The 21,152-nt window shown below is 60.9% G+C and overlaps 2 protein-coding genes across 7 annotated transcripts; both read left to right on the top strand.

Annotated features, from left to right (window-relative positions):
* The first annotated feature begins 117 nt into the window (after positions 1–117).
* LOC128145767 (dual specificity protein kinase CLK2) lies at positions 118–14,732 on the top strand. 4 transcript variants are annotated; one of them, XM_052796433.1, is made up of 20 exons: positions 118–310; positions 1,997–2,166; positions 2,348–2,582; positions 4,345–4,441; positions 4,789–4,855; positions 5,248–5,364; positions 5,598–5,764; positions 6,232–6,326; positions 6,692–6,821; positions 7,163–7,245; positions 7,479–7,558; positions 7,770–7,870; positions 11,241–11,308; positions 11,422–11,577; positions 11,686–11,806; positions 11,898–12,026; positions 12,220–12,379; positions 12,646–12,747; positions 12,856–12,973; positions 13,118–14,732. In XM_052796433.1, the coding sequence occupies exons 2-20, from the start codon at positions 1,997–1,999 to the stop codon at positions 13,262–13,264; spliced, it is 2,343 nt and encodes a 780-aa protein (XP_052652393.1). In that variant the 5' UTR covers positions 118–310; the 3' UTR covers positions 13,265–14,732. The 4 variants fall into 4 exon arrangements, with proteins under 4 accessions (XP_052652393.1, XP_052652391.1, XP_052652390.1 ...); XM_052796431.1 differs by lacking the exons at positions 11,241–11,308; positions 11,422–11,577; positions 11,686–11,806; ... (3 more) ...; positions 12,856–12,973; positions 13,118–14,732 and adding an exon at positions 8,295–8,957 and having other exon boundaries at positions 4,348–4,441; positions 7,770–7,860; XM_052796430.1 differs by lacking the exons at positions 11,241–11,308; positions 11,422–11,577; positions 11,686–11,806; ... (3 more) ...; positions 12,856–12,973; positions 13,118–14,732 and adding an exon at positions 8,295–8,957 and having other exon boundaries at positions 7,770–7,860.
* Positions 14,733–14,844: 112 nt separating this feature from the next.
* ENTREP3 (endosomal transmembrane epsin interactor 3) lies at positions 14,845–21,148 on the top strand. Of its 3 annotated transcripts, none has more exons than XM_052797783.1 (12): positions 14,845–15,949; positions 16,631–16,687; positions 16,853–16,963; positions 17,151–17,276; positions 17,370–17,477; positions 17,662–17,822; positions 17,944–18,043; positions 18,128–18,212; positions 18,319–18,897; positions 19,178–19,246; positions 19,466–19,728; positions 20,332–21,148. In XM_052797783.1, exons 1-12 carry the CDS (start codon positions 15,731–15,733, stop codon positions 20,500–20,502), a joined length of 2,049 nt encoding a protein of 682 aa, XP_052653743.1. In that variant the 5' UTR covers positions 14,845–15,730; the 3' UTR covers positions 20,503–21,148. The 3 variants fall into 3 exon arrangements, with proteins under 3 accessions (XP_052653743.1, XP_052653742.1, XP_052653741.1); XM_052797782.1 differs by having other exon boundaries at positions 16,615–16,687; positions 16,815–16,963; positions 19,181–19,246; XM_052797781.1 differs by having other exon boundaries at positions 16,615–16,687; positions 16,815–16,963.
* Positions 21,149–21,152: the final 4 nt, after the last annotated feature.

Below are 21,152 nucleotides of genomic sequence, written 5' to 3'. Positions count from 1 at the left end.
GCGAGGGCCGGCGCCGCGCCCCGCCCCTCGACCCCGCCCCACCCCGGTCCCGCCCCGCCGCCGCTGCGAGAGGGGCGGGGCTCTCACCGCGACGTGTGACGAACAGCGTGCGTGCGCGGCGCGTGCGTGCGCGGCGCCGCGGCGAACTGCGCGCGGCCCGGCGGGGACCCGGATCGGCGGCGCGGTGGGGCGCGGCGGCAGCGAGCGGCGGAGCCGGAGCAGCTGGAGCGGGGCCTGGGATTCCCGGGGGCCCACGGCCGCCATCACGGATTTCCTGTGGGACAAGCGCACCGGGCTGGCTGCGAGGACGGTGCGGCGCGGGGAGCGGCGCGGCGGGGCGGGGGTAGGCCGCGGCCTCCGTGGCTGACGGGGGTGGCCCGGGACCGCGCGGGGCAGGCCCGGGCCGGCGGCTCCTCGCGGGGCCGGGGCCGCGGCCGCAGCCCAGCGGCCTGGGCATTTCCGGGGGAGTGGGGAGCGCAGGCGGGGCCGGCCGGGCCGGATGGCCCGAGGGGGCCGCGGCTGGGCCCTGTGGCACCGGGACGGGCGGTTCCCCACCCGCCGCCCCTTTTCTCAGCCCCGCTCTCTCCCGGTGTCCGGGCCCAGTCCTTCTTTTCGCGGCCGGGTCCCGGTGCTTCCATTTTTGGCGTTCGGCGCGGCCCCGTTCACGGTGGAGGCCCCGCCCGGTGGCCGCGGAGCAGGGCAGCGAGCGCGGCCGCCATCATCGTCCCCAAACCGGTTCCAGACCTGCTGCGAAACGCCCCGGTGCGGGCTTCGCCTGCTTCTAAAGAGGGTGCCCGGCCTTGGCGGGCCGCCAGCGTCGCCTTCGCACGCTGCCTTTAATGAGAGGCTGGAAGCGGTGGCCGGTGCGGTGCTCGGCGCCTGTCGTGGGCACAGCGAGACCCGGCTGCGGAGTCGCCGAACCGGGGGGAGCCGTGAGCGGCCTCGCAGAGTGTGGCCTTGTTCTGGAGGGCGACGCTTGCTTGGGTGTAATGACCCTGTGCCCCCAGGTCACCGCATCACCGGGGGCGATTTTGGCTTTTGGTAGCCCTGCTTCTAATGTCAGCGTAGGTGTGGGTGCAGGAAGGCAGCCGGGTGTGTGAGTGTACCTTTTAGGGGGAAAAAATCACCAGTGGGAGGTCTGTGGACAAAGGGAGCTCCAGCTTCTTGCCTGTGGAGGCGAGGCAGACTGAGCTGCTTGATGCTTCGGAACCTAAATACATGCAAGGGATGTCTTAGAGCTGTGGAGTGAGGTCTGGCAATGGGAGTGGGGTCCTACAAACTAGCACTTCAGGGCTGGGACCTGGTGTGCCATCTTACCGAGGGATTTTGTCCTTTGCTCTTGACTCTTTCATCCCACCAGAGAAGCAGAGGTGAGCACTCCTCCCCTCTGAGGTAGGGCCTACAAGGCTTCGTTAATGCCTCTGCACATGGAAAGGGTGGTTTTGCTCCCTGGATGCTCTAGGGCCCTCCCCACTCGTAGTGGGAAGTGTAGATGTTGCTTGTTTGGCAGTAAACCAGAGACATCTCTTCAGGAGCTGCCCACTTAGGTGTCTCCAGCACTGTTGCACAAGGACTTTGGGCCAAGCACTGGTGATATCCTGACCTTCATTTCACCTTCCTTCAGTTTCTTTGGTGGTGCTTATCTCCTTCCTCAGGAGCATGTTAGGTTAAAGAGAGAAGATGGGAGCCCTGAAGGTGCAAATGCTGCTTCTGGAGCTGTGGCCAGTAGAGATGGGCATGAAGAGGGGAAAGTAACCTGAAAAACAGAACCGCAGCAAGCACAGCCCGTGTGGGTGGTCGCATCCTTTCTCATATGGGTTTCTGGGATCTCTTTTAAGTTCGTCCCCTCCATCTCGGACCACCCCTGCACACTAAGACATGCTGCTGATTGCTTCCCCACCCTTGCCCTAGCAGTTCCTTGGCCACTGATGATCTGCACTGGTTTCTCTCCCTTGCAATTGCCTCGTGTAGTCATCACTGTCTGTTGTCCCCGTAGATGCCTCACTCTAGAAGGTACCGCTCATCAGAACGCAGCAGCCGAGGCAGCTATCATGAGCGCTACAGAAGTCGCAAACACAAGAGACGGCGGACACGGTCGCGATCAAGCAGCAGCGAGCGTGACCGTCGGCACCGTCGGGAAGACAGTTACCATGTTCGATCCAGGAGGTGAGTCTGGAGAGACGAGGCGGGACCTCAAACCCTGCGGTGCTTCTCCAGCTTGGCCAGAGGCAGATGTGGTCAGCCCAGCTTCTGGATGGCCTAGGCCCTGCTCTCTCGCGTGCTCTGAGCTGTAACTTCCCCAGTGGTGTTCGTAATCGAATCCCCTCGGCTTGCTTCCCCACTCCAGCTACGATGACCACTCAGGAGACAGGAGGGCCTACGACCGGCGTTACTGTGACAGCTACCGGCGGAACGATTACAGCCGTGAGCGAGGGGAAGCCTACTATGAACCTGACTACCGTCATTCCTACGAGTACCGACGCTCCCGGGACCGTGAGGGCAGCTACCGGAGCTGCAAAAGCAGCCGGCGTAAGCACAGGCGGAGGCGGCGCCGCAGCCGGTCCTTTAGTCACTCCTCATCGGTGAGTATCCTGCTGTGCTAGGCCTCCCCTGTAACCTTTCTCTCCCAGGTGGCGAGCTGGGTAAGTAGAAAACTCACTTTCTAACGCTCTCTCGGACTCAGCTTGAGAAATGCGTAGAAAGCCTTTGATGCAGACAGCAGTTCCTGTCCACCATCCTGATGCGCCTCGGCAGTGGCTGCCCTGTGCCAGCCAGGCACAGGCGGCTCAGACCCTCTCTTAGTGTTGCCTGCTCAGAGGTGGGAGGAGGACAGGCGTGCCTTGCGAGGCTGGCGTGTCCCCTGGGGTGGTGCTGCAGTCCTCAGCTCCTTTATCCCTGCAGAGCACTGCTTTTGTTCAGTGATGCTCATTAAGAGCTGTCTAGGAACCCTAGCCAAGCAGTCTTTTGTGCAAGGTTTGTACAGCAAACGTTCAGCTGATCCTGGTCCCAGAGAGCTCTGTCTGCCTGCAGCAGGCGGCTTGGTCCCCATGGTCCCTGGTTCAGGCCTCTGTTCCATGGCAGGAAGCCCCCATCGCTGAGGGTTAGGTCCTGCATCAGAGCAGGATCCTTCTGGGTGGGCCCAGCTGATGTGGGATGTCGTGCAAGGGGCTTTGCAAAGAAGTAGAGCTTGTGGACCAGTCAATTCAGGTGGAGGCAGCAACCATCACAGGCTCTTCCCAGCAGTGTCCCTGGCTTTCTCTTTTTGTCTGTTCTGCTGTTCACCTTCCACTTCTGTTAGACCCCAGACACGTTCTCTGCTCTGTGTGTGGAGCTCTCAGTGTTGTCTGGTCTGTTCTGGCTGTATGTCCAGGGATGGGATTGTGGGCTGGATTCAGGTCCCAAGTCTGCTGCCCTGTTGCTCCCAGGAGTGGGGATACTTAGCTGAAGAACTGAAGGCAGGAATTTTCTCTTCTCTGGCATAAACCTCTTATCTGCCTCATCCCAGGCTGTCCCTATTCCCTGTTGGACCTCTGCTTCTCTACTGAAAGTTAGTTCTTCCAGGATCAGCTTCTTCGGGGGAGGGTCTAGGAAGAAGTGTTACATCTTCCCCCAGGCAGTCACTCGTAAATTCTCTCTGGTTTTGGATGGATCGTTGTACCGAGAGTTGCTGCTGAAATCTCTGAATTCATCTTTTTCTGAGTGTTGGGGCTGGGGGAAGCTATGTGGGTGGTTGTTGGAATGGGGTGGGGAGTGCCTGTGTGGGGCAGCCTGGGCCTTTGCTTGTGCAGGACTTCCCAGCACCTGCCTTCTGCTGCCTTTCCTCAGTTGCTGCTGTGGGGCTGAAGTGAGCCTCTCCCCATGGCCACTGAGCGCCCAGCTGCAGAGTTGTGCTTCGGCTTGCTCTCTTGGCATTATCCAGGACCTGAAGGCCAGTGCCGTTCCTCTCTAAGCCCCCCCTAGGAGTGAGAGCAGCTGGCCCCTTCCACTGCCCCTCCGCTAGCCCTTGTTCTCACCGTCTCTGCTCTCACACTGGTTCGGGTGGGGCTGTTTGTAGGTTCTTTTTTTTTCTTTTTTTCTTTTTTTTTTTTTTTTTTTTGCTACAACAAAAAGCAAACTGTTTTTTTTCTTTTCTGAGCTAGTGTGTTGTATCTTGACATGTTCCCTTGCAATATCCCTATCGTTATATATTCCTCTGTGCCGTATGAATTGGCTGGGAATCTCCTCCTGCAACCCCTCCTCAAACAACCATGTGAATTTCCAAACCAACCAATGCGTGACGCTGGCTGCTGCGCTGGTTTGAAAATCTGATTGGTGAATGATGAATTCCCTGTCTGCCTGGGCCAGCAGCGGAGTCGACAGAGCAGCAGAAGGGCCAAGAGTGTGGAGGACGACGACGAGGGGCATCTGATCTATCGCGTCGGCGACTGGCTACAAGAAAGATGTACAGCCAAATCGTAACATAATTTAGCTCTCTAGTTAAGCTCCCATCGCAGTCGCAGATCTGTCTTATCTTTCTGTTTCATTTTATTTTCATTGTTTATTAAAGAGAAACCCTCTCCTTTTCCTTCCCCTTTTGTTAAAGCTACGTTTATATTTTGTATTGTTACTGAAGTGCCAGGGAACTAGGGCAGTTGCCTTGTGCAGCCGGTGTCAGCCTTCCGCTGCTCCGGTCTCTCAAGCTGTGTGCAGGTTAGGTGTTGCAATGCATTCTCCTCTGCCTTGTGTATGCGCTGCATCCAGGTCATGCTCACTCTCTCATCTTCCTTCCTCTCTTTCTCTCCCTCCCAGATGAGATTATTAGCACCTTAGGGGAAGGCACGTTTGGCAGAGTGGTGCAGTGCATTGATCACCGGAGGTACGTCTGCTCCTGGGACAGGCAGGGACGTGGTGGTGAGGGAAAAAGAGACCACAGCTGGTAATGGAGCCTTTCATGCTTAACGTGGGAGCCTGGGGATGAAAACAAGTCTCTTTGTTTCCAGTATTCCTCTGCTGGTCTGGGCACTCACCCTCTTGGGTTGCCTGTGTGTTGGAGAGGGGTCAGGGGGAGCCTCAGGGCTGTCTGTAGGGAGGGAAAAGGCGCTGCTTTGGTGGACACCCCTTAGTAACAGCCACCTTCCGGCTTGAGCAAGAGTGGTGGAAGGCTGTGCTGCACAGGATGAGACTGGTTCAAAAAGTTGTTTTTGCAGGGCACAGGATCCGTGGCCCAGCTCAGGGGTGATCTTGCACTTTCTTCCTGTTTCTCCTCAGGGGTGGTGCACGTGTTGCTCTCAAAATCATTAAAAATGTAGAGAAATACAAAGAGGCTGCTCGACTGGAAATTAATGTGCTGGAGAAAATCAACGAGAAGGATCCTGAGAACACAAAGTGAGTGTGCGCTTGGGGTTAAAATGGAAGGGCAAGCATCGCAGCACAGTTGCAGGGATGAGATGAGAGAGGTGCTTGATGTTCTGTGACTGAATTTGTTTGTAGCTAGTTTTTGGAGGCATATTGGCTTGCTATGGGATACAGACTGAGCGAGGAAAGGAGGAGCCTGGTGCGGGGATAACATAGCTGAGTGGTGTGTGCAGATCTGTCCCAAATCAGAATTTTTCTCTCAGTCTTTGTGTCAGGATGTTTGACTGGTTTGATTACCATGGCCACATGTGCATCTCCTTCGAACTGCTGGGGCTCAGCACCTTTGATTTCCTGAAGGACAACAACTATCTGCCTTACCCCATCCACCAAGTACGGCACATGGCCTACCAGGTGTGCCAGGCTGTGAAATGTAAGTGTTCATTGCTCTTCTCTCCACTGGTCCTTGACTGACCTGGAGAGCTGTGCGGCTCCCAACATCTGTGCCAGTTTTGCAACTGGTGGCCCAAAGCAGTGAGTTTTTGCTGCGGTGCCGCTGTGCCAGTTCTGAGACTGAGCCTTCCTGCCCCTCCAGTGGCGAATGCGTGCGTGGAATGAATCCCGTTCCTGATTGTAATGTTTTCCAATGCATGTGGGCTGGCGAAAGCTCAGGGCACTTCAGCATCCACCCCCTACAAATTCTGATGATCGATATGATAAATCTTTGTGCTTCTGCTGAAGCATCTTGGCCTGGACTAGCCTGGCTGTTCACACCCATTTCTAAATGTGGGCTAAACTGGTGCCAGTATAAGCAAACTGAATTAATGATGTTCGCTCTTTAGGTGGGTGCAGCCTCGCTTTGCTTCTGTTCCGTCACTCCGACTCTGTTTGTTTCCTCAGTTCTGCATGACAATAAACTCACTCACACTGACCTCAAGCCGGAGAACATCCTTTTCGTGAACTCTGACTATGAACTCTCCTATAACCTGGAGAAGGTAACAGCACTGCTTTGTGTTAGAGATCTTCTCTTGGGTTCTTGGTATCCCAGACCATATCAGCAGGTGGGAGGAGTTGGAACGTGGCCCCAGAAGACATGGGGTTGACCAACTACATTCATGCACTTGTTCAGGGCCTATGTCTTGGCTTGGACCGCCTGTGTAGTCTATAAGTAAGGCCGTAGGGACCACAGGCTTACCTGGCTGATGGTGAGAGTTTGTTTGGGGGCTGTGTCAGCACTAACATACCCTCTGAAGCCTTCCCATGCCGTGGCACTCTGTGGCAAAGTCTTGGCTGTGTAAGGAAGGGGCTAAGTCCACATCTCGAAACTCTTGAGTAACCGATACCGTTCTCCCTCACAAAGAAGCGGGATGAGCGGAGTGTGAAGAGCACAGCCATCAGAGTGGTGGACTTTGGCAGTGCCACGTTTGATCATGAGCATCACAGCACAATTGTCTCTACCAGACATTACCGGGCCCCAGAAGTCATACTGGGTATGTACTGCTTGGTCTTTCTGCAGAGGCAGGCATTTGCCTCGAGGGCACTGGGTGCTGCCTGCTGGATTAAGGAGCATTTTGTCTCCACATGATTCAGTAGCTGTCCTGGGTTTACCCTGGGAGATAAGTGCTTTATTTAACATGTTCTACAGTGCTGTTTTCTGGGAGGGCCAACAACTTCTAAGTTGGTGTTTTGGCATTGCCACCAGCATATTGGGAGCATGGCTGGAATGGGAATTGTTTTCCCAGTTGTTTGTTTTTAAAAGGGCGAGGGAGAGGGATTTGGAATCTTAAGCCATAACTGGATCTTTTATTTAAAAAACATTGGGTTTTTTTAGAGCTTGGCTGGAGCCAGCCCTGTGATGTGTGGAGCATTGGCTGCATCATCTTTGAGTATTATGTGGGATTCACCCTGTTTCAGGTGAGAACTGTATGCTGTATGGCTACCTCACAACTGATGAAAGAGGATGCTGGCTGTTGCCCAGTACAGCCAGGAGCCTCTGGGACTGATGGGGGTTCCCTCCATCACTGCAGTCTTGTAGAGGTGACCAAGGTGTTGCCCAGCAAGGGGTTCTGAACGGGGGAATACCCAGGGCTGGAGGTTGAACAACTGGAATCTGTTACATGCCTTTCCTTTACATTTCTCTCTCTCAGACACATGACAACCGCGAGCACCTGGCTATGATGGAGAGGATCTTGGGGCCAATTCCTTCTCGGATGATCCGGAAGACGAGGTGAGCAAGGCCAGCTGGGCACCGCAGGCTTGCCAGCTCTCCCCTGCTCCATGTGTAGCAGTTCTCTCTGAGGGATTGAGCTTTGAAGCTGCCTGCTGAGCCAGTTGCCCATGCTGCTGCAGTGTCCTGAGTAACGTGCACTGCCAGGGCTGGTGCATTGCAAGACATTTTGTGCTTGGGTGTAACTTGTTCTCATCTCTTACTCTGACAGGAAACAGAAATATTTCTACCATGGCCGCCTGGACTGGGATGAGAACACCTCTGCTGGCCGCTATGTGAGGGAAAACTGCAAGCCGCTGCGGGTAAGGCAGGGTGGGCAGGAGCACCCAGTTGCTTTACCCTTTTCTCATTGCAGAGTCTTATAGTGCCTGCCCCAGTTGTGAAGGTTCTTCCTGTGGGCAAGGTTGGGCCACCAAAAGGGTCAGACCAGTGTCTTCCCAAAGGAGCCTTGGCTGTCCCAGACAAACTAGGAAGACTGCAGCAGCCTGAGCTTAATCTGAAGTGGATGAGGAGGAGGAGGGCACGGAGACCTCAGGAAGTGCCTGGGAAAGATGGGGGGTGGTGAAAACTCAGCAGTTCCATGCTTGGTAAAGCAGCCCAGAGTGCAGGTCTAGGATGAGTGATGGTCTGAACAAGCCAGTCTTCCCACAGCTTAGCTGTTCAGCCTAGGGAATGTACTGTGACCGGGACAGGGTGCAGTGTCCTTGGCCCTAACATCTCCCCTTCATCTCCCCAGCGATACCTGACCTCTGAGGCTGAGGACCATCACCGCCTTTTTGACCTCATTGAGAGCATGCTGGAGTATGAGCCGTCCAAGCGCATCACCCTGGCCGAAGCCCTCAAGCACCCCTTCTTTGACATGTTGGAGATGGAGCCGAGCACAAAAATGTGGGACTCTAGCAGAGACATCAGCCGGTGACGCCACAGGTGCCAGCCTGCCCTCAGATTCTAGCCCCCGTGGAGGCCTGTGTGATTTCTATTCAGACACTTGGTGCTTTTTTTTTTTTATACATGAGAAGAACTCCCTGGACACGTTTGTAAAGCTGTTAATATGTGAGATACTGTAAATAGCCCATATTCTATATTGGCCTCTGAGCACCATGGGCCCGACCTCCTGCTGTTGCTGCTGCCATTGTCGTGAGGTGAGAGAGCCTGTATGTCCATACTGTAAATACCTCTGTTCATGTGTTGCTTTGTCTCCTGTTCTCTCCTGCCCTCCTTGGTGTAAATACTCCAGGACTTGCAGCTCTCTGTAGCTTATCTGTTTCCTTGTAAGTTATAAAACTGGTGGGACTGCATGGGAATTATTTTTTGGATCAATGTCATAGCCCATCCCCACACCAGAGTTTTATAAGAATTTTGTACAGTCTTTGTGAAAAATAAATATGAAGTGAATAAACCACCCAGTCTAGGTTTGGACCACCAGCAGCCCCTCCCGGGGCTCTTCTGCTGGTCAGTTGTGCTCCTGGTGTGCAGTGGCTGTATGCTGCGCCCTGCAGAGGGAAGGAAGGCACATCCTCTTGCAGGATGAAAGGTATGTTGTGGTCCAGGAAACTTCAGTAATGAAGCCAGCTCTATCCACCTGCACCACTCCTCCCAAGCTTGGATACTGGCCTAGTATCTGAGCTTGCACTGGGTAGGAGTTGCTTTTGGCCCTCTGAGGGCTGCAGCTGGACCTGAGCAGATTCGGGGGGGGGGAGGCAGCAAAAGTCAGGCTGGTCCCTTCATCATGCCCTGTGATCCATACTGAGGTGAGATATAGAGAAAGGAGGACGGTGAGTACTTCAAGATATGTGTTCTCTTTAGTAGAGAAACTTCTCACTCCCTGGACAGGGTGGAGCGCTGGTGACCAGTGATGGCTGTTGGAAAATGGGTGTCCAGGTGCCCACATTCGGCTGTCAAACAGATACCCCAGTGTCTGTCTGTGCCTTTTTGGCTCACCAGCTCTGCAGCGAGGCTGGGGCTTTGGCTTAGACTTTTCCATGGGAATTGCTGGGGATGTTTCAGACCTGATGGCAGCTCTGTGTAGGTGTTCTGCCAGCATGTCTGGGAGAGTCTCACTGGGATGGTGTCAGTAACAGAGCAGACACGCTCATGGTCTGTTCTGCAGGAGCTTATCGCTTTGCTGTGGCACCATCTGTCTGTGGCAGACTGTGTCCTGGCTCTGGCAGACTGTCATCATGCAGAGGGATGAAGGAAAAGTCTGGCTTCACTTGGAGTTAGCGTGTGGGAGTCTCAGGAGGGGTGACATTGAGTCATCTTTGTGAGCTTGTGATCCTAACTTAAAGAGCTTGGGCTGGAAGCTTTCACCTGCCTCCTGTGGTATCGCTCGGCTAGGCAGCAGCCGGCCAGGTGGAGTGTGCCAGGGAACAAGAGCAGGGGAAGGCCATGTCCTGCTGCATGTGTAGCCAGCCCCCGGGTGAGTCCGGAGAATTAGATTGACCAAATAATACCTGTGGTCTGTCTCAGACTAAAAAAAAATAACCCCCACCGGTGCCCAAAACCTGAATCCACAGTTTTTACCTTCCCAGCAGAGAGCATGGTTCAGGGTGCCAGCTGTCTGGGTTGAAGTGGGAGCTCACAGATTTGTGTGTAACTTTGTAAGTCTGTGTTCAGAGGCTAAAGACTATTTTTGGCAGAGAGGTGCAGTTGCTGTTAAGCACTGAGAGCTGGGCTGGGAACTAGAAACAGGTACAGTTAGATGTCCTGTGCTGTTCTCAGGATGCTGAGGAATGCCTGTTCGGGAGGGGCTGTCAGTATGCTGTCCACATGCAGCTGGTAGTTGATGGAATCGGGGATCCCTATAAATAACTAGTCCAGGAGACACAAAAGTTAAATTCCCTAAGCTGCTTGTTGTGCCATGAATTCTTGCCTGACTGTTTTACTTCCATGGAGTCTGCTGTATGGCTGGTTTGGGTGGGCTCGGTGAAACAGCTGCTCCGCTGACTGCCCCGAGGGTAAAGCCTGGGGGGTTCCCTGCAGGCTGGAGGCGAACAGCACCGTGGCCGACCTGGTAAGAGGCGGGAGCCCAGCCGAGGGGTTTGGATGTGAGGCCTCGGGGACATGCAGGAAGGGCCTGCTGTGTGGTAGGCCTGGCTGAACGGAGCCATCGTTGGGTAGAGGAGCCGGCCCTGGGCGGGGGACCCGGAACCCGGGGGGGGCATGGGGGACATGGGGGCCCGGCCCTGGGATGGGACACCGGGAACCCGGGGGGACGCGATGGGGCCCCGGCGGCGTTGCCATAGGCCCGCTGTTGCCATGGGGACGCGCTCCCGGCGGGCCCTGCGCTGGGCGGGGAGGTGGGGAGGGAAATGCGCCGACACGTGACTCTTGGACATGTGGCCGCATCACGTGCTTGCCTCCACCCGGCCCAGCCCCGCGCGTGCGCAGAGGCCCCCTGCAGTGGGGCTCCCTGGGGCCGCAGGCGGAGCTGGTGACGTCACGGGGCGGCGGCCAATCGGCGGCGGCGGCTGACGGGGCCGAGGCGGCGGCGGTGGCGGTGGCGGCGGCGGTGGCGGCTCCGCTCCCGCTCCCGGCCCGGCCATGGCCCAGCGTGGCGTCCCCGCGGTGCTCCCGGACAACCCCTTCCAGGTGCGTTCTCTCCAGGGGAGGGGTGGCGGCGGCAACGGCCCGGCCCGGTCACCGCGTCACACCGGCCGCGTCTCTTCCAGGACCCCCGCAGCGGTGCAGCCCTGGCCCGGCCCCGAGCGCGCGGCGCTGGACGGCTACAACCCCTTCGAGAGCAGCGCGGTGAGGCAGGCGGGCGGGCGGCGGGGCCGCTTCCCGGCGGACGGGGCCCTCCCCGCGACCAGTGGTGCCTCACCGTGCCCCACTTCTTCCTGCAGCCGCTGCCGCCGTACCAGGCCCCGTCGGCGGCGCCGCTGCCGCCGTACCAGGCCCCGTCGGCGGCGCCGCCGCCCCTGCCAGCGGCCGGTATGCCCCCGCCGCAGGCAGCCGCGCAGCCCTCGCGGAAAGCCAGCCCCACGGAGCCCCGAAACTACGGCTCCTACGGCACGCAGGTAGCGGGGGGGGCGGCGGGAAGGCAGCTGCTGGGCTGCTGCGGGGTGGGCCGGGGGAGAAGGTGGGAGCCCCAGGGCCTGCGTTCTCCCTACCCCCTTGCCCTGCAGGCCTCGGCGGCCGCCGCCACAGCTGAGCTGCTGAAGCGGCAGGAGGAGCTGAACCGGAAGGCGGAGGAGCTGGACCGTCGGGAGCGGGAGCTGCAGAATGCGGCCCTTGGTGGTGCCGCACGTGAGTGGCCTGTGGGGCAGGGGAGGGACGGCGGCCGCCTTCCCCTCAGGCCCCCTGCACGGGCACTGCTGCTCTCTCCTTCTCTCTGCAGCGAGGCTGAATAACTGGCCACCGCTGCCGTCCTTCTGCCCAGTGAAGCCTTGCTTCTACCAAGACATCCCAGTGGAGATCCCTGCTGACTTCCAGAAGACCGTTTCTACCATGTATTACCTCTGGATGGGTGAGTCCCTGGGGGAGACCTAAGGGCAGATCCTGGGAGGAGGTAGAGGAACAAGTGTCCTGCATGCAAGTGAACACTGCTGCTCTGGAGAAGTTGCAATTAACGTGTGGTGCCCAGGTCTGGGGGGCTGAGCCCTTGGTGTGGGGAGCGGGGAGCCTTGCTCGGATTGTCTGACCCACATCCTCTCTCTCAGCCAGCACCATTGCTCTCTTCCTGAATTTCTTGTCCTCGCTGGCCTGGTTCTGTGTGGAGCCCTCGTCCGGTTCCGGGTTCGGCCTCTCCATTCTATGGGCTCTCCTCTACACACCTTGCTCCTTTGTCTGCTGGTATAGGCCGATGTACAAAGCTTTCAGGTGTGTATCTGCTTGAGCTCCCAGGCCAGCAAAGCAGTGAGGTGGGGTGCATGGCTGGTGCTTGAAGCTGGGGAGACTGGGCTGCTCGGTTAAACAGGCCCTTGCCCTGAGTGCAGCACCGATGGTGTCTCAGCTCCTCATGGCCTTTGGGTCTGGGGGATGGGATGATTCTGCACTGAGCTTTGTCTTCTCCTTGTGTCCCCCACTTTAAGGAAGGCTTGAAAGTTCTCTTCTGTGGCCTAACCTCGCCTATCTCTTTCTCCCAGGAGTGACAGTTCGTTCAACTTCTTTGTCTTCTTCTTCGTCTTCTTTGCCCAGAACGTGATGTACGTGCTGCAGGCGATTGGCATACCAAACTGGGGATTCAGGTGCGCGTTGTGCTGACCCCAGGGAGCCCTAGCCAGCCAAGTACCCCAGAAAGGGAGGAGGCGGGTAGGGAAGAGGGAGCCTGTGGGCAACTGCCTCTTGTTTTGCAGTGGCTGGATATTGAGCCTGATAGCACTGCGGAAGAACACGGCCGTGGCTGTGATGATGATCCTGGTGTCTTTGTTTTTCACAGCAGTGGCTGTGTTGGGCATCATTATGCTGAAAAAGGTGAGTTTGGATTGAACCTCGGGGCTGGAGCACCCCTCTGGGAGGACAAGGGTGGGTTTTGGCAGGCATGGGGTCACAGCTCTGTTCACTGGGAGTCCAGAACGGAGCTGGTGTTCTGACCCTGAGCCTGCTGCTCTCTTCCAGATCCACTCTCTGTACCGCCGGACAGGTGCCAGCTTCCAGAAAGCACAGGAGGAGTTTGCTGCGGGGGTCTTCTCCAACCCGGCAGTATGCACTGCGGCGGCCAACGCTGCTGCAGGTGCCGCCACCAATGCCTTCCGGGCACCCTAGCTGGGTGGGGGCCCTGGCTTCTCATTGCACTTGGGCTCTTTCTAAGGAAGAGGAAATCCAAATTGCATCTTCATTGGATCCCCATGTGTTTGCATCAGCTGTCAGAGGCTGCCTCATCCCAGCTTGGAAGTGCTGGTGCCTGAATCGTCTGCTGCTCTAACCCCTTTCCTCACGGATGGAGGCTGTTCTGGTTTGTGCTGGTCCTGTCCCCTCAGCAGACTGGGGAAGGAGTGGGATGGGAGGTGCTGTGGCCAAGCCCTGTGCCTGTCATCGTCCTCTGTTCCAGCACCAGCTGCTGGGGGCAGGTGGCTCCTCCAGACGTGTGACAGGGACCAGGACCGAAATGGCTGCTCACCTTCCCTGGGCTCTTCTGTTTCCCCACCTAGCGATGCCACTTGTGTGCCCTGGGGCATGAAGGTTCCCCTTGTGCCCAGTCCCAGTGCAGGCAGGGGCTGGCTCTTCCCTGGAGGCTTTTGCCTGCCTTCCCTTTGGTGTGGGACCTGAATCTCTGCCAAGAAAATTGTCCCCCTCTTCCCCCAGGGGCTTGCTCCAGTCGAGGGGCTGACTCTGTCCCCAGGTTGCCGAGCTGGGAGGCAGCCCTACTCTGTTCCCTTTCCCTGTCCTCTCCCTTTCTCCTTTGCTGGGCTGAGCCTGCTCTGGGTGCAGGGATAAGGAGAGCAGGGCTCGGAGAAGCAGCAGTGGAGCATGTGCTGCTGGTGGGACTTCCTGCCTTCAGCCTGTGTGCCTGGCCACAGCCATCTGGGACTGGCACATGGTGTACCCTAAAGCTGGTCTGGGCACCGAGGAGGGATCCTGGTACCTCCTTGGCTCCTTCCTCACCTCTGGTTGGGGGGTGAACAGCTTCTCCCTTCCTCCTCTCCCCCTGCCCTGAGGGTCACTCCTCCCTGCCCCTGGCACTCTTCACCCTGAGACTGTCCCTTCCCCAGGGCCTGAGCCCTCCTCCCTTCTGGGGGGCTGAGCTGGTCCCTCTGTGCAGCGCTGCCAGTATGTGCCCTGTGTCCCTGCTAGCCCCTGGTGTCCCTTGTCCCATGTGCCAGTGTCCTCTGGCATCCCTGGGCCTGGTGTCCCTGCGAATGGGTCTCATGAGTTCTGCTTTGCTCCATCTCCTCTCTGATGCTCCTGGGTTTCTCCCTGCTGCTCCTGGGCCAGCTCCAGGCCCGCAGGGCTTGGGGGGCTCTGCCCAAGGGCAGGGACTGCTCTGGGCCCCACTGCTCGTGCCTTCATCCGTGGGGGCCAGTGCAGGCGGCAAGCTCCTGGCAGCTGTGGGGCTCTGCCCTGTCCCGCTGTGGTGGGAGCTGACGCGCTCGGTGATGGCAGTGGCCCCTGTTCCAGCCGTGGCCGTTTGTCCTGCTGTGGGGCAGCTCCTGCCGCGGCCTCCCATGTGTTGCTGCACCCGACGCCAAGCCGCCTTCAGGTTTTATTTAAGGAATAAATGAAGTTTCATTCACTCCGTGCCTCCGCCGTCTCTGTGCGCTGACAGACGGGCGTGGGGAGCGGCCGGTGAAGGGCGGCGGGGCGGGCCGGACTACAGCTCCCGGCGTGCCGCGCAGGGGCGGCCCCGGTGCGGGCGCGGCCCGAGCTGCCGCCGGGGTGCGGGCGGCGGCGGGAGCGTCCCCAGAGCTGCCCTGCGCCTCGGGCGCGCCCGTTCCGCCGCCCGCCTCCTGCCGCAGCCGCGGCCACCGAGCTGCGGCCCCGGCGGAGCGGGGATCCCCGGAGGCCACCACCGGGTGCTCGGCGGGGGCGGGGGGCGATGCTCGGCCGCGCTCCGCGCAGCATCCCGCCGCCCGGGCGTCCCCGCCAGCCGCTCCGCGCGGGACTGGGGGGCGCGGGGCGGCGAGCCCGCCGGTAGCCGCCCGCCGGTACCGGCCCGTAGCCGGGGGTGCTCCTGGCAGCGGGACCCCGGCCCCTGCGCCCGCGGAGGATGCTCCTGGGCGGCGGCCGGACCCCCGCCCGCTGCCCGGCCCGCGGGTCCCGCCTCCCGGCGCTGCCCCGGGAGCCGGCGGCCTGGCCCGGGCGCCGCGTCCCGGGCGGCGGCTCTCGGCCTCCGCAGGGCGGCATGATCCCCCGGCGGGGGTCCGGCGCTCGAGGGACGGCGAGAGAGGACGAAGCCCCGGGGCCGCGCTCTGCCTGCGGCTGGGAGCTCTAGGCCGGCTCTCCGGCCGGGACCCGAAGGTATCGGTGAGGCCGGTTCCGTTCCCAGGACACCCCGCGGGGCTTCTGGCGGCCCCCGGTCCCGTGTGGCCGTGGGCGCTGCCCCGAGCACCCCTCCCGGGGGGCAGGGAAGAGCTGCCGTCAGCATCCTTCGGGAGGCGAAAGGTGGAGCCCGGCCCGTTCCTGCAGAGCGTCCGTTCCTGCTTCCCCTGGGCCGGCCCTGTCCTGGCGCGGTGCCGCCGGCTGCCCCGGGGCTCCGGGGCTGGCTGCCCCCACTTGCCGCCCGGGGCAGCCATGCCCTCCCCCAGCGACTCTAGCCGCTCGCTGACCGGCCGCACATCTCGCAGCCTCACCCACCTCCATGTCCAGCGGAGCTGGCTGCAGATCCTGCTGGTGCTGGGCTTCATCCAAGTCATCCTGGGCGTCTTGATCGTCACCTTCAGCCTGGTGGCGGCCACCATGACGCCCTCCACCAAGATCCGGCACTCCTGCCCGTCCTGGGCCGGCTTCTCGGTAAGTCTGGGTCTGGGGCAGTGTGTGGAGGGGTCCTGCAGAGACCTGCTCTGCCGGGTCCGTACAGCTCCCTGGATGTTGAATTTGCTGCTGGTCCCAGGGGAGTGTAGCCCCGCTGCTCCCCCACCCTCTGCCTGTGGCTGCTGCAGTGCATTGTGGGAGAATCCCAAGGGTTCCCCCAGGGTGACTCTGTGAGGGATGGGGACCCCCGGAGCGGTGCGAGGGGCTATCCAGGGTATGTGTTGAGGTGAGACACTTCTGGACAAACCCTGAGCAGGTTTGTGTAGCCGCAGGCAGGGAGAGATGCGTGGGGTGCTGCAGTGGCAACAGGATGGGGGACCGGGTAGCCCTGCCCTGCTCCCGTGCCAAGCTGCGTACGTGGGGTGAGGGCAGGACCCTGGCAGACCCTGGGTCCCCTGCGGCGACCCTGCGGCATGGATTCTGGCCTGGGTTCGCTGTCCAGCACAGAGCTGCCCGCAGTCCCCAGGATCTCCAGTGCCCTGAATCAGCAGTTTCTCCTGGCTTGCGGCACTGGGACTGCCCCTACAGCCCTGCTGCTCCTGGGCCAGCTCCAGGCCCGCAGGGCTTGGGGGGCTCTGCCCAAGGGCAGGGACTGCTCTGGGCCCCACTGCCTGGCACAGTCCCCTCCCCATCCTCACCCCCAGGCTTGTGTGTCTGCAGCTGGTGCTGTGTGGGCTCGTTGGCATCGTCTCCTGGAAGCGGCCACTCACCCTGGTGGTAGGTGTTGGGGGGGAGCGACCCTCCACAGGCGAGGGGTCAGGATGGAGAGGGCAGCATGAGGGGGCCGAGCAGCCCCACGTGGCCCTGGACGTGCAGCCGCGTGCATCGGCTCCCTGCTCCGCAGCCCTGCCCGGCTGGCAGCCCCTCTCCTCCCCGCTGCAGATCACCTTCTTCACGCTGCTGTCAGTGCTAGGCGTCATGCTGAGCCTCGCTGGGTCCATCCTGTCCTGCCAGAATGCACAGCTGGTGAAGTCCCTGGAGGCCTGCGAGAGGGTGAGGCTGGCCAGGGGCTGCAGCAGTGCCCCCGTGTGCCTGGGCAACTGAGTGCACTTTGTCCCTGGCTGCAGGGCTCCAGAGACATGGGGAGCTGTGGAGCAGGGGTCTGGTGGCTGGACATGCCAGTGGCTCTTGGGGGAGAGCACAGCGTCCAGAGGTCCCTCACAGTGTTCCTTGTCCCCAGGAGAGGGACTCGTGTGTCTGCTGCCAGGCCCGTTCAGAGCCCCCACCCACATCCTGCAGCCGGCAGAGTGAGATGCTGACCATGTTCCCCAACCCCAACTGCCGGAGCATCCGTGTGGCGCTCAAGGTGGGGGACCTGGGGGCCAAGGGCTCCCTGGGGAGCGGCTGTGCACCCCGCCATGCTCTGTGGGCATCCACAGCTCACCCCACTCCTCCCCAGGACCTCCTCTTCAGCGTCTGTGGCTTGACCGTCTTCTCCACCATCATCTGCACACTCTCTGCTCTTGTGTGCTGCATCCAGATCTTCTCCCTCGACATTGTCCATGTGGTGAGTCCCAGCCCTGGCCCAGGAGCAGATGGGGCTAGGGAGCAGTGCTCCCAGGCTGGGGGTCCCTGGGGTGCCAGGGCAGGACCTGGCCCCAGCCAGGTGCGGATTACAGCCCGGGATGTGCATCCCTTGCTGGATCTCTGGACAGGGGGTCCCAGCTCTCCCTCCTCTCCTCTCCCTGCAGCTGGTCCCCCAGCGCTCGAGCTCTGTGACGCTGGAATGCACATCCCCCCCCAACACTCTTCTGCAGAGCATGATGGACTTTGAGGAGTTTGTGCCCCCGGTGCCACCCCCCCCCTACTACCCACCTGAGTACACCTGCAGCTCTGAGACCGACGCGCAGAGGTACCTGGCTGGGAGTGAGGCTGGTGGAGCAGGGCCACCGTGGTGCAGGAGCTGGGGGCCTGTTTGCCCCCAAGCAGGGCTTGTCCCACCTGATGTGGCTTTTCTGCTCTTGCCTCCACAGCATCACCTACAATGGCTCCATGGACAGCCCCGTGCCCCTCTACCCAACCGACTTCCCCCCTTCCTACGAGACTGTGATGGGGCTGCGGGGAGACAGCCAGGTGGGAGATGGGGCTGTGGGCAGGGAATGGCTAGGCAGGGCTGGGCTTCTGCTCTGCCTGTGCCCTGACCACGTCATCCCACAGGCCACCCTGTTTGACTCGCAGCTGATGGACGGCTCGCACGCCTGCACCTGCGACCGCGTCCCCTCCATCGTGCTCAGCGGAGAAGGTGAGCATGCCCCATCGGTGCACCTCAGGCTGCAGCATCAGTGGGATGGAAGGGGGACCGGCCTTTCCTGGCAGCTCTTCACTCATGTCCACTCCGCTCCTTGCAGTGTCCATGGACAGTGGGTCCCTGATCATGTCCGAGATCATGGACATCCCTGGGGACAGCAGCCCCTCGGAGGACTCATGTCTACTGGAGCTACAGGGCTCCATGCGCTCCGTCGACTACATCCTCTTCCGCTCCATCCAGCGCAGCCGTGCGGACTACTGCCTGAGTGTGGACTGTGTGCAGTGCAGCCACCACGCACGCAGCCCCACGCTGGGCTTGCAGGGGCCCTTCGAGGAGATGCCCCAGCCCCGGGTGCGAGGGGAGCGCTCCTACTCCTGCTCCACAGCAGAGCCCAGCCACGACGGCATCTTGGTGGGGGGGGCTGTCACCCACAGCTGCAATCGCCTGGAGGGGCTGGCCCGCTGCGCTGGACCCTGCTTCCCTGAGGTGCGGCTCAAGGAGAAGGGCTCGCTGCAGGGGCGCGGGAGTGGCCGCTCTGCGGGGCCCGACACCGGGCGCCTCTGCCACCCGCGGCGCAACAGCGAGACCTCCTGCCCCTCGTCCCCGGCCCCAGGGCTGAGCCAGCGCCTGCTCTTGAGGTCACACAGTGACCCTGGCATCCTGACGGCCAGCCATGCTGGTAGGTGGCAATAGATGCTGGGATGGGGATGTGCGTGCGGCAGTGTCTGTCTGGTGCAGCCGGGATGCACCGCAGGTTTTGGCTGCATTTCTCTGTGACCAGATGCGATTAGAGCCCGTCTGAGGTGGGCAGTTGTGCCAGGAGAATGGGGGGAGCAGGTGGGGTCTGCTGGGCTGGGAGGAGGGGGGTGCTGGGTGGGTTGTGCTGCCTGGGCTTGTGCTGGGGGTCCACATAGCAGTGTGGGGTGCTGCCAAAGCCTGAGCACTCTTTCTGCTCCTAGCAGATTTCAGGGAAGTACTTTATACCAAAGCACTGGAGGACACCGTGTCCAACTCCTCTGCAGATACAGGTCAGAGCACTGGGATATACTGGGATATCCAAAGAGGTGGGGGAGTGTTTCTGTAGCCCTTTGGGGATTGGGCTCACCCCATTGCGGCTGGGATGATGGAGACCTGTGGTGGTACCACTCCCACCGGCTGTGGAGGGGAGACAGCAGGAATCCCAGGGGCTGCAGGGTCACGTCCCATCAGGAGCAGTGTCCTGGCATCTGACGGCAGTGTCTCTGCAGGGCTGTGCTCAGAGGCCTGCCTGCTCCACCATTCGCACTGTGACTCCCCCCCACTGCTCCGGGCTGGCTCAACAGGGAAGAGCAAGCTGCTGCCCTCCAAGAAGGTGACGCAGCAGCTGTCGAAGACGACGACCCGCTCCCTGGGGGACCTCAAGGTCTGCCGGGGCACCCGTGGGCTGGTGGCCAGGTTCCTGCAGAGACCCAAGCGTAGCCCAGCAGCTGGTGTTGAGGTGCCCGGGCACAGCTCCCAGGGGCACAAGCAGGTGGGTGCCAGCAGCCATGGTGCCCCAGGGGACAGGGGCAGCTCCTCTTTCCCAGGGACCCGCATCCACACCCTCTCCTGCCCTGCAGTCTCTACCAGCACCTCTACGCTGGTCCTTCCAGGGTCTCTGTCCCCCTGCCATGCACCCCATGGTGTCAGCACCCCAGCTGCAGGCAGGGGCTGCAGGCAGAGCCTCCTTCCTGCGGCACTGTCCTTGCCCAGCCCTTCTTGGCATGGCAGCCCCTTCCCCTCGGTCCCCACTGTAGCCACAAGTGGGAAAATCGTGCATGTCACAACGGCTTTGGCTTTGCCCCTGAGTCACCACAGCCTGGAGGCCATTGCTGGGACATCCTGGCCTCAGCTTATGGGAAGCTGGAGACCTTGCGCAGCCCCGGGAGGCCCCAGTAGGAACGAGCCCATCCTTAATGACAGCATATGCGCGTGATGCACACTTCCACCATCCCTCGCCACCTCTGTCCTCCTGCCCTGCGTGCCTGCCTGGCTGCCCCTGGTGCACCGGCTGTCTGGCAGGGCAGGTGAGGGCACGGTGCCGTGGTTAGGGGTGCCGTCTGTGCGGCTGCAGCTTGTCCCCACGGGGTTGCAGGTTCCCTGGAGCGCCTGGCCAGGAGCGGAGCGGCCCCACGAAGGCATCCACCTGCAGAGCTGCGGGGATCTGAGCTCCACCTCGTCCCTGCGACGGCTCCTGTCCGCCCGCCGGCTGGAGCGCAGCCACCCGTGGAGCCTCAGTGGGACCTGCAAGGAGAGCGTTCTCTGACGATGCACCCCCACCTGTGACACAGCCTCCGTGGGGACCCTCCTGGTGCAGAGAGGGAGGGTCCTGCTCTGGGCCAGGACCCTCGGACATTGCTTGGACATTGCTGCTGCCCCGGCGGGGCTGGGTCCTGCACTGCTGCCCTGGGGCCTCTTTTGGGCCCCTTTCCCAGGTGGGGCCAGGGCAAGGGGCTGGTCCCCTGGGGTGTCTGCTGGGGGGCCGAAACGGCTATGCCTGTCCCCCTCTGCTCTGTCCCCTGTGCCAGCCGTGCCTGTCCCCTGGGATGGCCGTGTCTGTCCCCTGCCCTGTCCCCTGTGCCGGCTGTGCCTCTACCCTGGGATGGCTGTGCCTGTCCCCTGCTCTGTCCCCCCCCTGCGCTGGCCATGCCTGTCCCCTGTGCCAGCCGTGCCTGTCCCCTCTGCTGGCTGTGCCTGTCCCCCATGCCAGCTGTGCCTGTGCCCTGTCCCGCCCCCCCCCCCCCACCGGCCGTGCCCGGTCCCCTGTTCCTTGCCCTGGCCGTGCCTGTGTCCCGCCCGGTCCCGCCACGGCCCGCGCCCGGCTGCGCCCGGGGACGCGTTGCGGGGCCGGTCCCGCGGCGCTCGCAGCCGCGCTGCCCCTCGCTAGAGACCGAATAAATGTGGCCGCCGCCCGCC

The sequence above is a fragment of the Harpia harpyja genome, chromosome 9, assembly GCF_026419915.1.
Source record: "Harpia harpyja isolate bHarHar1 chromosome 9, bHarHar1 primary haplotype, whole genome shotgun sequence".
Lineage (NCBI taxonomy): Eukaryota > Metazoa > Chordata > Aves > Accipitriformes > Accipitridae > Harpia > Harpia harpyja.
This window is presented reverse-complemented; position numbering and strand designations above follow the sequence as displayed.

Coding starts and splice junctions, on each gene's coding strand:
- LOC128145767 (XM_052796433.1), top strand. CDS start 1,997: ATGCCTCACTCTAGAAGGTACCGCTCATCAGAACGCAGCAGCCGAGGC. Junction 4,856..5,247: donor CAGTGCATTGATCACCGGAG/GTACGTCTGCTC, acceptor GTTTCTCCTCAG/GGGTGGTGCACGTGTTGCTC. Junction 12,748..12,855: donor ATACCAAACTGGGGATTCAG/GTGCGCGTTGTG, acceptor CTTGTTTTGCAG/TGGCTGGATATTGAGCCTGA.
- ENTREP3 (XM_052797781.1), top strand. CDS start 15,731: ATGCCCTCCCCCAGCGACTCTAGCCGCTCGCTGACCGGCCGCACATCT. Junction 17,823..17,943: donor TCTGAGACCGACGCGCAGAG/GTACCTGGCTGG, acceptor TTGCCTCCACAG/CATCACCTACAATGGCTCCA. Junction 19,729..20,331: donor GCTCCCAGGGGCACAAGCAG/GTGGGTGCCAGC, acceptor ACGGGGTTGCAG/GTTCCCTGGAGCGCCTGGCC.